Here is a 12,990-nt window from a genome sequence, read left to right as displayed (position 1 = left end):
TAAATTTTCCACTGCTCATCTTAGCCATCTTCCTTTCTTCTTCACCAAGCACTTTTCCCGGGACTGGCTGAAGAGTCAGCAGTCGGTTGGCATGCAATGGATAGCTATGCAAAAGAGTCCAGTGTCAGGAGAAGGACTGGGTTTTCCCTCTGCATGATACATGAATAGGAATATGTATTACATGACCTTTATTATTTCTTCAAGTTCAGAATAGATACCAGGCAGATAAAACTTTTAAACTCGTGAAACATACTATCACATTCTTGTTATTTTTTCCACTTGATCTATCTACTGATGCTACTAAAATGGGAATTTAGTCCACTGTACAAAGTTTACAAGTGCTTTATGATAGAAGGTTCAAAGCCAAGCAAAAAGAGAAATATTTTGAAGACCAACCTCCCTCCAGAAATGCTTATAGAAATTCAAGGTAGACACTGTTAATATGAGCATGTTGTCTTCCTTCAGCTCTTAGTGTGGTACGAGGGAGAGAGATATGTCTGCTGGAGGCACAACCTCCAATGAGTATGGCTAGATCTTCATCTGATACAAATCATGTTAACTCAGCTGCAAGTAATAGAAGTCACTCGTAATTTAAACCAGTGCAGAAAAAAAAAAAAATACTGTTAGATTAGAAATATTATTTTAAATAATAGTATAAAATAATAATAATAAAAATAATATTACTAAAAGCAATGTTCTTTGACTGTGCCAAGTATGTAGATTATATGTAGGAATTGAAGCTATCAATGTAAACCAGGTATTATAATAATTAAACACCACACAGCAAAACCATTAGCAAATCTAGCAGAAAGATTTTTAATTTTTTAATATTTTTCATTTATAAGTAGGTTCCTGTCTTCTGTTGCTATGGCAATTAACTAGACATGCAAAGCATATAACTTATAACTAGTTCATCATTTTGTGCACAAATCCAGTGGCCATTTGCACACTGGACATTGTCTACCTGCAGTTAATTGCACTGCTGATGGCTGATAATGACTGACAGTGCTGCAGACTGCTAGACTCCTTTAGGCTACTTTCAAATGTTCTCATCTTATTTTAAAAAACAGCCTCTAAAATGCCATTTGACACTGCAGCTGGCCCTGAGTTATCGACAGCAGGCTGTGCAATTTATAAATCACATGTGGAATGTGATTAAAAAAAAAAAAGGTCAAATTTGGTTTGGATGTCCTTAGCTTTGGAGGCATAGTGAGCTACTGACCTCTAGTTGAGAAAAACAAGATAGCTATTAGCTCTGGTCCTTCTTCTAAAATATATTTTCTTTCTACTTGCCAGCCTGCAATGTAATTTATTTTGCTTCTTGAAGACAACAGGAAAAGCTTTCATATTTTCCAGGCAACTCATTCAAACTATTTAAAATGAATGAGAAAGGCTTCGTTTTTTAAAGATATGCTTTTTTTCCCCCAGTACCTTTTCATCTGCATTCACAGAAGTTCAGCACAGATGTGAACTCAAATGACTGGCCGTTAAAATAGCAGAAGCCAAAGAGGAGCTGCAGGAGCCACTGTTCTTGGAACAGCTTTTCCATTTGAAATGGTGCAAAGAAGAAAACTAAGCACCATATTTCCTTCTGTTTGAAACAACTAATTTGTTGCAGGTTGATCAAAGATACAGGCTGCACATAGTGCACTGGTGAATATAAGATAGCAATAATTTTTTCCTTTGTAAAATAACTTCACAAATGATGCAGAAGCAGAAGTGAATAGCTTCAGGAATTCACTGAGATCTGCTGATACATTAGGACTCATCCTGTAAACTGCTGAACAGTGAGATATTCAGCACCAGACAGGATTAAGCTCTTAGCTCATAGTTCAATGCATTGTAAAGTCACAATATTCATCTGCAAATCATTATTGCTAGCCTACCAATATCTCCATAATTTCTGTGTCTGAGACATTCTTTTTATCTTTGCTTTTCCAGAATGTAAAATGACATATTTTGTTAAATAAATAAAAAATGTTAAATAATAACTACTTTAAAAGTAGTTATTTTTCTTTTATCCTGTCTTCCTTTTCCTGAAAGTTTTTGGAACCATCTTTCTCCTAAGTTATTGGATGACTGTACAAGAATCACAGAATGAGTATAGGATGAGTAAACCACCTGCAGAGGAAATAAGAAATCTATATATCCTATCCTTCATAGAAGAAATCAAGATGTTCAGTTAATAAATAGAATGAATGAGGGTAAATTATGAATAATTTATGCTTGCTGCTGTTGATAGTTGCCAGTATCTATCTTTTATGTCCCTTCTGTATCTCCAGGGGATGGAAGAAACATTTAATGAAAGTTTCACTTTGCTGTGAAAACATGGTTTCTTCTACAGTGTTCTTGCATTTTGGGCCAGATCTTGTATCTTAACTTAAGCTAAGCAAATTGTTGTGGATCCTGTGCAAGGACGTTACTATCAGACAGGACCAATGATGCTATTTCTCCTCTGCTCCCCTTGGATGAGGCACAGCATTGCTTTTTCTTCAGCTGTTTTTATTTTTTATTTATATTTTTGTTCTACTGCACACAGGCCAGAGTGCGGCCAGTATTTCTGGTGCTATACGCATCCAGTGGGCAAAACCCATCAGAGCACACTGCATCGACACACACCTAGCTGGAGCGGTGATGAAGGGTTTGGTGTCAAACTGGAAGGTTTTACTAGGTGATGCTCCATGCCTCTGGCTGAATGCAATTTATGTATTCTCAGTAATGAAATGGATGATGGAAAAAGATTTGCTTGTTAGAAGTGCAGATGTGGCCAAGCTTTTCCCATTTTGAAAGGTGGGATCAAAATTCAGAGTGGTCTTGACAAACTGGAGAAATGCACAGACGATCAATGGTGCAATTTAATAATGATGAGTAGCATGCCAAACCTTAGGAAGTGATAACCAATGTCACAGGTACAATATGGAGAATGATGGAGCAGGCAGTAGTTCTGTGCTAAAGATTACAACAAGTTTGGAAAACCATACTTCAAGAAGAGCTGGTCCAAGCAGAACGCGAAAGAATGATCTGAGGTTGAGAAAACATACCCTTCGAGGAAAGACTGAAAGAACAAAGATTATTTTTTCCCCAAGAAGAAACTGAGAAGAAATAGGTTAACATACTTCAACCAAAACAAACTGTCCGAAAAGATGAAGATAAAATCAGGTTTTTGTGTCCTCTGAGGACAGGGTGGGTGTATTGCAGGGAGGGGGATAAGCAACCTTTCCACCTTTAAGGATATTTAAACACTGGAGTAGACTGCTTATATTGTAGAATTTTCATCACTGGCTGTTTCTATGAACATACTAAATAATAATCTGATGGAGAACGGTGCAGGTTATGAGCACTGTATGAAGTGAAGGACAGGTGAATGAATTAAGCCTTAGTTCTAACGATGAACTGTTTGCACCTACTCCTAGGGTGGCAGGAAGGGACTTGGGGGTTGCTGAATCCCATTTTCTGCTGAGAAGACCTCAGGGGGGACGGGAGGAGAGGAGGGTAGTCTCTTCATAGGTCAAGAGGTACATGTCTAGGTGCTGTCTCGAGATCCTTTCCAGTCCTACCTCCTATAAAGTTCACTGACCGAGAGCTAGCATTTCTGGAATGTCAGACTCTGCCATCAGGCTTTTGACTTTTCCAGACTTTTGTCACATGGAAAAAATTAAAAATAGCAAAGATATTTTGGATTTAATGTTTGTGTATCAAAGACTGAGGTCTAGACTCATATCAAGTGATCTTGTTTATTTTGTACAAATTTAAATTGAGAAGCTGTAACTTCTGATTTCCAGCTAAGTGTATTTGATCACATTCTGCTTTTAATTGCTCTTGATTTGTTAAAGAATCATAATAATATGCATCTATTTTATTCTTAGGGATGTTAATTAATATGGGATGTGAGATGTTTTAATAAGACAATGATTAAGAGTTTTCCATTGTTCCTAACGGAACATGTGTATAGCAATTAACAATCCAGCTGATGACGAAAGCAAAAAGAATTTAATTGCCTTGGCAAATGTTATAAACAAGTGTAGACTGGAACAGCACTGTTAAGTGAGAGTGCATTTTCTTTTAGATTGCTTGTGACTGTTACTGTGTTTCTCACAGGAGACTTGAATGCGTGTTCTCTTTTTCAGTAAAATGAATGCAACAGTTCACTAATAGAAGTTTGGCTTGGAGAAGACATTTCTTCCACAGCAGATCTTTTGCTTCTGTTTTTAAATGCCAGGGATTTAAAATGGGATGTGTACAAAGTACTGAAGTGACTATCTGTCATTTATATTGAATGCATTTATGGTACGTCTATGAAAGGTGAGTTGTTTGTTTCCAATTTTTATCTGACAACCAATTATACTAGACACATCCATAATCATTGGTGCCAGGACCTTCTCAGCTGGATGGCTAAAACAACCGATTTTGTTTTCCCTATCTAAAATCCTTTAGAATTTGATGTGGAAAAAGCTCAGTGCAGGATAAAACCACAGTGAACTGCCATTTGGCTTTTAAGAGTGGGACTTTACAGTGTCATCTTTGGATAATAATCTTACAAACATAACATGTCTATGCAGACACACACATACAGTTATGTACATATTTAATCCAGTAATTTAGGACACATTCCCCTAATAAATGGGTGTACATTTGATCAATCATTTAAAACCAGTGAAATTTAAGAGATGCAGTTGTCTAACTCCTCATCAATAGATCTACCTGTACTCATACAACACATATCAATACATATCAAAAGATTTCTCATCACTTCAAAAAAATGAATTTAATTGACCTATATGAAGGGTATTAATTTTTTACTGAAGAATTTTTGTTTATTCTAAGAAAAATAAGTGCAAGTGGGAACATTTATCACCCTGAACATAGATGCTAAAAACACCAGATTTGAGACATGCATTATCAGACATATCAGCCATCTGGTATTTTTATTAATATATCTTTTGTTTCAGTCAGACATAATCCCACTAAGATATTTAATAAATAATTCACATTTTGTCAGCTTGCTTAACGTTTCCCTTAAGCAATGCATATGCTGTAATCTCTTTCTTAACAGATGATATTCTGAATTCAGGTATTTGCAGTATAAAAGTGTTATAGAGTTTAAAGGAAAAGTATAATGAATAATATCCTAAATAACAGGAGAAAAGTTAAATGCTTCCAGGTAAATCAATCAGTAAACATATACTTTCTCTGCGCCTCTCTCTAAACATTTGCAAATAATAAGTTGTGAAACTTTTTATGTTTTGTATTCATTTAAAAGTGTAATAAAAAATAATCTTTCCACTGGGTATTTGAAACCCTAGTGATTAATTTCCAGGGAAAAAAAAAAAAATCAATCCAAAATGTCTAGGTAATGATGTACACTAAAGATGTGCTTTACAGAAAATTACAGAAAACAGTGCATACTTATCAAAATATGCACTGAGACACTGTTTTTGAATATACAAATAAACCGCTATTTATATAACTTCTCCTCTAGAGTTAAAGGAAGAAATAATTCCAATAAATGGAGAACTGTAAAGTTTTATGTCCCATATTTAATAGTGTTAAATCAGGTGCATTGCACTGATACATATGATATTACTGCACTGTGAATGTCATTGTGTTATATGACTCTTCTTTATTCACCTTGACTTTTATCTGTGGGATCCTATGCATATGGAACCCTATAAAGCAGGCAGCATACAACAATCTACAGGCTTCCAGCACTGGAGTTACTACAGATTTAGTCCTGTGTAAATGCAACCGAAATACCAATTTTCTCTTTGCTTTACCTTATCCTTCTTTTGTTTTTCATCCTGGTATATGATCCAGTGCTCCCCATCATTACTGTAAGCAAGCTTGTAGGACCCCACAAATTGGACGTGACCAAAATCTTTAGCTCCTTGGGTAATTATGCCAGTGATTTTTGTAGGGACAAGCAGGTCAACCTAAACAAACACAAAACAGAAATAAAACAAAACACAGAAGAATGTAATTAGAACAGTTTCTGTTTGCAGTCTGACTTTACACCGCACCAAAGCAAAACGGTGCAGCATGTCACACGTTGTTCTCAGACAGTTCTTGGATGCAGGCAGGAAAACCCAGGGTTGTTAAGAAGCCCCTTAGTGCATGGTGAGAGGGGACCCAGTCCAAGAGGCGGCTTTGCACTGCTTTGCAACTGTGCCCACCGCATGCTGACACTATAGACCATAACTTTCCTTCTCCAAGCTCCAAGTCAATTTACTTTTGTTTTCTGTTTGTTCCTTATTGTTTATACCACCTAATGGCACAACAGGGCTAATCTTGTACCATTTTCCATTGTGCTAGGTGCCATACACGGTCCCAACAAAACAGCAGTCTTCACTGCAAATCATTTGTAGCCAAAAAGTGTTCCCATGTGCTCCTAATAATCAGAATACAATATGCCAGAGGTTGATTCCCCAAGTGCCTCTCCGTTTCCTTTGCAGTAACAGAGTCTGTGCTTTACTAAGTCTTTTAAAACATTTGCTATCACACTTCTTTTCGTGCTGAACTTTTCTTCTCTCTTTAGGCCTTTATTTCTTTTTCTACCTCTAAAGCTCTGACTTTTTCATTCCTTGATTTTTTTGAGTTCTTTATAATCATAGCACAAGACTTTTAAAAATGCAAGGCAGGAATCTTAAAGCCTAATAAAATCTGAGCTTTCAAGTGGCTTTCACGTGGGTCAGCACATCTGTGATCAGTTCGTTTGAACCAGAAACCAACACTGAATGTAACAGATTCGGGCCAGATGCCTTGGATTAAAATGATCAAGGAACAGAATACAATAACAGAAGTAAATTGACCTAATAATGTATTTTTAGAGGAAGAATGGAGGAGTTGAATTCCCTATCAAAATTGACATTTTCTTGAAATGTGAAGGTAAAACTGAGGCTTCATTCTGTGTTCTCCAGCAATGCGGCAAGCCAGTAAAAAAAGAAAAAAGGTAGATTTATTTCAAACAATAAATGACTGTGAAGCAGTTGGCATTTTTAATATTGTCCGTTAAATCAGGCAAGAGAGACTAATAGTAAAAATATTACAGTAAAATGAAAGGAGTGCTGAACTTCATGAAAAGATGAGTGATATGTTTTTCTAGCAAAAAATTAAAAAGAGAAGGTGAAGAAATAAAGAATCTCTGGCTGATCAAATGCTGAAGATCAGTCTTGCGATTTTGTGAAGCTGAGGCCCCCTGAGCAAACTAGATTTTGACTGGAATGTGGGGCAAGACAGAAGAATAGATGTGATACAAAGCATAAGGAATTAATCATGAGAAGAGAAGGAAAAATAAACAAACATAAGAAGTCAGCTAGTCCAAGCCAATGCCTTTGAAAGATGGACACTACAGTTTGGACTCTATAAAGAAGAAAACACAGAAAAGTGTAAGAATACATTTATAAGGAAAGAAGAAGAAAAATGACTCTTTAGAGCAATCAGACAAGGAAGACTGAGGACCCCTGTCCCAACATTTGAAGACAGGTAGCAAATAATGAGTAGCAAATCCTTTTAAGAAAAGGAGTAACTTAAAAGCTTCAATACTGAGACACTATGACAGGAAGTGGAAAATGTCACTGTCCGCAGATGGTCCAAGAGTTTTGGTTCTACCAGAATGAACTAATTTATTGCCATCTGATAGCAGCAATGTTGCTCAGAGGAGCACCCCAGAATATGAAGGGGGCATCCTTGAGAGGCAAAACTCCTTTTGTTTTCTCTTTAGTCAATGGAAAGACAGAGGGACTCAATCAACGATCACTCAGAGCAGAAGTCTGCTTTGGATGCTCTCATGGACGGCCTGAAGGGACTTCTTTCTTCTGTAAGGAGTGCAGGGGGGGTTGCTTCCATAGCCTAAGTGGCCCTCTGGGAAATGAACACTGCTAATTAGTAAAAGTCTTTCATGAAATAATAAACACCAGGTCTCCAGACCTTGCTTCCAAATGTTTTGGAGTCTAAATGAATAGTCTGTTTTTCAAAAAGGCTGATCTGGTAAGGAATCACTAATTGGTCCACACTCTCAGGCAGCATTTGAACTAAACATTTCAGAGTCAACTTTAGATTCTCTTTATAAATAATTTTGACATGAGCATTTTACAAGTGTAACCTCTTTTTAGCAGAGAATGCTTCTTATACTAAAAGTTAATGTCTCTCCTGTTAACTTGAAAAAATGCCTCCATAAAATCAGTTATTTTTAAAATGTTGAAAGTAATCTAAAAGGGTTTCACAAATATTTAACATGGCCATGACACTCAGAGTATTTCTCATTGAAATTCAGAACAAGGAGAAAAAAAATCTCATTAAGATTCAGGGAATTTCAAAGGTAAAATCACAATAAATCTTTATTATCACACAGATCCAGTGTTAATAAAAATGTCCTAGTAACAATTGTTTTGTGCTTATAGGACATATCCAGTGGCCTTGTACTCTTGTTCAGAAAAATGATGTGGGAAGTGAAAGGTAATTTGGCATATGTTCAGTCTTTTTCTGAAAGACTTACATAGCACTATGTAGAATATGTGTGTGTGTTTGTGTGTGTGTATGATATTTAAAAAAATGAAAAAAAAAGAAGTAATGAATAGACAGACTCTGTTCTAGGTCTTGGTCTTGACAGTACAGACAATACGTATTGCTGGAGATGGAGGAAAAGAATAAAAGGATATAGCACCAGCATCTCCTTCTCATACTTTAGTATCTTATTTACTTATTCATTCATAAGCCGATGAGAAGCCTTCAGGCAGTAAAGATTGCTATTAACCTAGCATTAAAGAAATATAGCTTTTACCCTCTTGCTTTATTACCTTCTACAAAGGGTTAACACCCTTGCTTTTCATTCTTCCTATTGAAAGTACTTTAGAGCAGAAAGGTGAGAAGAATTTACACCAATTTCTAGGCAAAACATCTGCATTAAAATAGCTTAAACGAAAGTCACAACTTCCCATCAGGACGCAGAACACATTTATTCAGTTAGTGCAGATTGCAAGTAACAGGCAATCAAACAAATTACCGGGGAGAGAAGTTGAATTAACACACAACCACTATGTACTCTTCAAAGCTGAATGTCATTAACAGGATCAGAATGTGACTTTGGCTTTTTCAATGCAGCAGAATTTAGAACGAGGTAGAGGCAATTAGTCTGCGACTGATAGGATCATTAGCTGGTTACAAGAAGAACCATGGTTTACAGTTTAATGTACATTTCTACAAGCAGCTGATCAAAAAGCAGTTTAACATCTTGTGTCTGAAAGAACTCTCTCGGGCTACAGCTACTCCCTTTTCCCACCTTGCTTCAGATGTTAAAGACGATTCAGTGTGATTTGGAGGAGAATTAATTTAAGAAAAGCACAAAGATAAATCCACCTGAGTATGAAACATTTTTAATGAACCACTGCACGGATGCATAGCATGAACTCTGTGTCAGTGTGCAGTTGAACATGGAGTGACTCGTACTTGTACTGTAAGTAGGTCTTCTTGATCAGGAGAAAACAGTCACATGCATGCTCTGTCCCTGCTCTGAGTAGTCTGGAGCTAATAAACTTCAACCCTCAGCATCTGACTATGCAGATGTGCCCAATCTTCATATAGCCACCTTTGCACCTGAACTCCTTGAGATCTGCAACTTATAGATGCAGCGACTTTCTACCTGGCAACATTCACTTCTCCCAAGAGCAGGAATGTAAAGATGAGACACTTCTAGACATTTGGGACAGCTGCCCATACACCAGTTTGGATCTGCAAGCACTACAACTGCATTTGCATGCACTGTGCTTGAGCACAGCTGTACTGCTTCTGGACTCAAGATAGTCCTCATGGTGATGCATTGCCTACCACAACCTACTGGCTTGGGTCTCTGTTGTATCAGGAGGCTCAGTACAAGTGGAGCAGATGTGCCATGAAGTATCAACCATAACTTTCTGAACATCCCCTCCCCACTCCTTTTCCCTCTTCTACATAGTTGGTGGAAACAAATTAAGTTTCCCCAGGCTTTTGCTGGGACTATTAAGGAGGCAGGAGAGCAAATGAATGATAAGCCACCTGTGGACAGGACTCAGAAAAGGAAGTGGGTAGCTTTAATGAGAACACATGTGGAAGCTGAGTGACCACAAAGCTCAAGTAGTCTCTCCTGGAATAGAAACACACACTGTGACTCTGGCTTACAAGAAGACATGCCTCAAGAAGATAGAAATTGCAGAAGTCTCCAGCACCTCAAACATTAACAGGGGAGATACATCTAGATGGCCCTACATGGCAACCAGCTCTGGGTGGCCTTGCTTGATTGGGGGGGGTTGGACCAGATGACACCCAGAGGTCCCTTACAACCTCAACCGTTCTGTGATTCTCTGATACCTGGCAAAACCCAGCCACACTGCCCAAAGCATTGGAGACTGGGAAACCAATAAGCACAGGCTGCGTTTACACTGACAAGCAGCACAGTGCAATGGGCACAGATCTGTAAAGCAAAGCAGCTGATATGGAGAACAGGATGTCTACATAGTGCGTGCTGCAGAGTTTTTACTTCCCACTAGTCTAGACCAACTTTTGAAACACATCTTCTGGCTTAATTTCATCTGAAAGGAATCCATTTCATGCTCTGTGAGGATACTCCATCATGTGAACCAAAGCATGAAAAGTGAAGACAGTCTTTAAAAATAACATACTCCTTATCTACACTGGAATGTTAAAGGAGAAGAAAGAATCTTCAGAATCCAGGGGCCACTGGATCCTATTTCACAATGAAGATAATGGTAAGATGGCTCACTTGACCTTCAGCTGTGCATCTCTTCATCTCGGGACATACAATCTCAGCTTCCATTCAAAGATGCAGAAGACAAAGATGGGGTAGAAGATTTCAGGAGTGCGGAGGGTTAAGGTTAGTTCAATAATGCTTTTTAATAATTATTTCAAATGTTCATTTTAGTCCCGTCTTTATACAGATAGTATGTTTCTGCTCCCAGTATCGCTAATCCTATGCCCAGCTTTTCTTGTAATTTTAGAGATGTCCTTTTTCTGCCAGGTTTTCTTTTATTTACCTTTGTGGTTTTTGTAGACTGTTTTTTTATCACTTGTTGCCAGATAACGCTGATGAATTTCTGGGTAGTCCTACTCTATTTGGCAAATAAAATGGTCCCTTGGACTAAAAGCACCAGGGATCAAAAGAAAGAAACCTGGATCCAACGCTCATGAGAATAAGAGGGAAGCACTGCCAAGGTGGGGGCAGTACTTAACCTTAAAAGATTGAAAAAAGAAGGCCAGCATGGGCTCCAGCTGCTATTTCACCAAGGTGCCTATCACATGTGCTGGTCTTGCAAGGAGGTCTTGGATATTTTGGGATGCTTAAGGTAATGTTAGAGACTTAAGGTAATGTTAGAGACTCATGGTTGGGCACCTGAATACCACCAAGACAGTCTAATGAACTTCATCTGTCCTTAGCAGGTTATTTACTCTTCATTTAACACCTCCTGACTCATGATTTTTGCAGGGTAAACTGGCACACTCAGTTGCTGTCTGCACCCAAGCCTAAGAAAAGGAGGGACAGGCTTGCAGTGTCTACAGCATAAAGGCAGAACTGCAGCTCTCCTTATCTTACTGCATCAGATGCAGGCGCTTAGCATTCTCCTCCATGCCCAAACACTGGAGATAAAAGGAAAATTGGTGATGGTACAGTACGCTTGCTGCAGACGTGCAACATCTATATGTTTCTAACAACATTTCAGCAGCATTTCTTGTTTGTAAACTATGAAGCATTTCAGGCTGTTTTCCAAAGGCTCATACTAAAAAAAAAAACCAACCTGCAAAAAACAAACTGTAATCCATCATGCCTAATTGCATCTAAAAACTTTGAAGGAAAAAAACCACCACGCAACTATACACTCTTGGTAGAGAAATCTAATTTCCATTACAGCATCATATGTAGCAGAGTGTTTTTAGTATAGTCACTTAAATATACACTAGTAAGAAAATAAGTTATGAGACAAAAGGAAATGCTCTAGAAGAAGCCATAATGATGTGATAGGAAGAAGCATTTCAGAGCATTTTGTTCAATATTCCACTATAAAGGTTTTTCATTCTTTCTAAATAAAATAAAATGTATTTACATTTAATTGGGTCTGTATTTGCTAGCATATGTTTAAAATTAAACTTCTTCTCATGAACCCAGGTAGAGATGGGTTGTTTTCAGATGAAATAACATGGGAGTGCCATTCTTTTTCTTCTTTAAAAATGTGGGGTTTGTTTTGCTTGCTTCTTTTTCAATTTAAGCTTAGAACGTCAACATTATTTTAACATTGTGCCACTATATTTTTAATGTCTGTAGTCCTCTACACTAAGATAATAAATATGACTCTTATTTTCTTATTTACTCTTATTTGCCTCTTCTTAAAGACCACGTTCCCTCTGAATAGCTTTATGACTGCACCAACTGCACATAACAAACAAGTTAGAAAGAACACCATGTACCGTCAGCTGTCCCCACTACAATTTAAAAGTGAGAAACTGGGGTGTGAGGCATGTCACTTGAAATCTCCATGGACTGTCAAAAATACATCTCAGGCCATTATTCTGAAATTTTTGAAGTGACACACACTCAAGCTCACAGGTCACTTCATTTCCACGAGCAAGTCCTTAAGTAGCAGCTACTTTTTAAAGAGTACAGACTGTGTGAATCCTTCATTAATGTATTTATGTACTTAGTAATCACTGTTACATAGACATTACAGGAAAAGGAGAAGAAACACTTCAATTACTATAGAATTTTTTCAGCATTTTAGTAAAAATTCAGATAAATCAGATGGATATGATCAACTGCATAGCCATTTTAAGAGCAGTATCTATTTCTTACAGAGAAACTTTTTATAACCACACTTTACTATACCATGACTAATCTCATTTTATTGATATGTCAAACTTAAAATGTAAAAAAAAAAAAAAAAAAGAAAAAAGCAAATGTTAGCCTTAGGATTTGGATTTTCAAAAGCGCCAAAGGGAGTTGCTACCCATTTC

The 12,990-nt window shown here is 37.4% G+C and overlaps 1 protein-coding gene across 1 annotated transcript in view; it reads right to left on the bottom strand.

Moving 5' to 3' along the window:
- EDIL3 (EGF like repeats and discoidin domains 3) overlaps positions 1 to 12,990 on the bottom strand; it is a 269,430-nt gene that overhangs the window by 9,032 nt on the left and 247,408 nt on the right. Inside the window, exon 10 of the mRNA XM_050913442.1 lies at positions 5,775 to 5,930. Within this exon, the coding sequence (XP_050769399.1) occupies positions 5,775 to 5,930 (156 nt within the window). The remainder of the gene's footprint in view (positions 1 to 5,774; positions 5,931 to 12,990) is intronic.

Source organism: Gymnogyps californianus, chromosome Z, assembly GCF_018139145.2.
Source record: "Gymnogyps californianus isolate 813 chromosome Z, ASM1813914v2, whole genome shotgun sequence".
Lineage (NCBI taxonomy): Eukaryota > Metazoa > Chordata > Aves > Accipitriformes > Cathartidae > Gymnogyps > Gymnogyps californianus.
The sequence above is the reverse complement of the archived record's forward strand: the minus strand, read 5'-3'. Positions and strand labels throughout refer to the sequence as shown.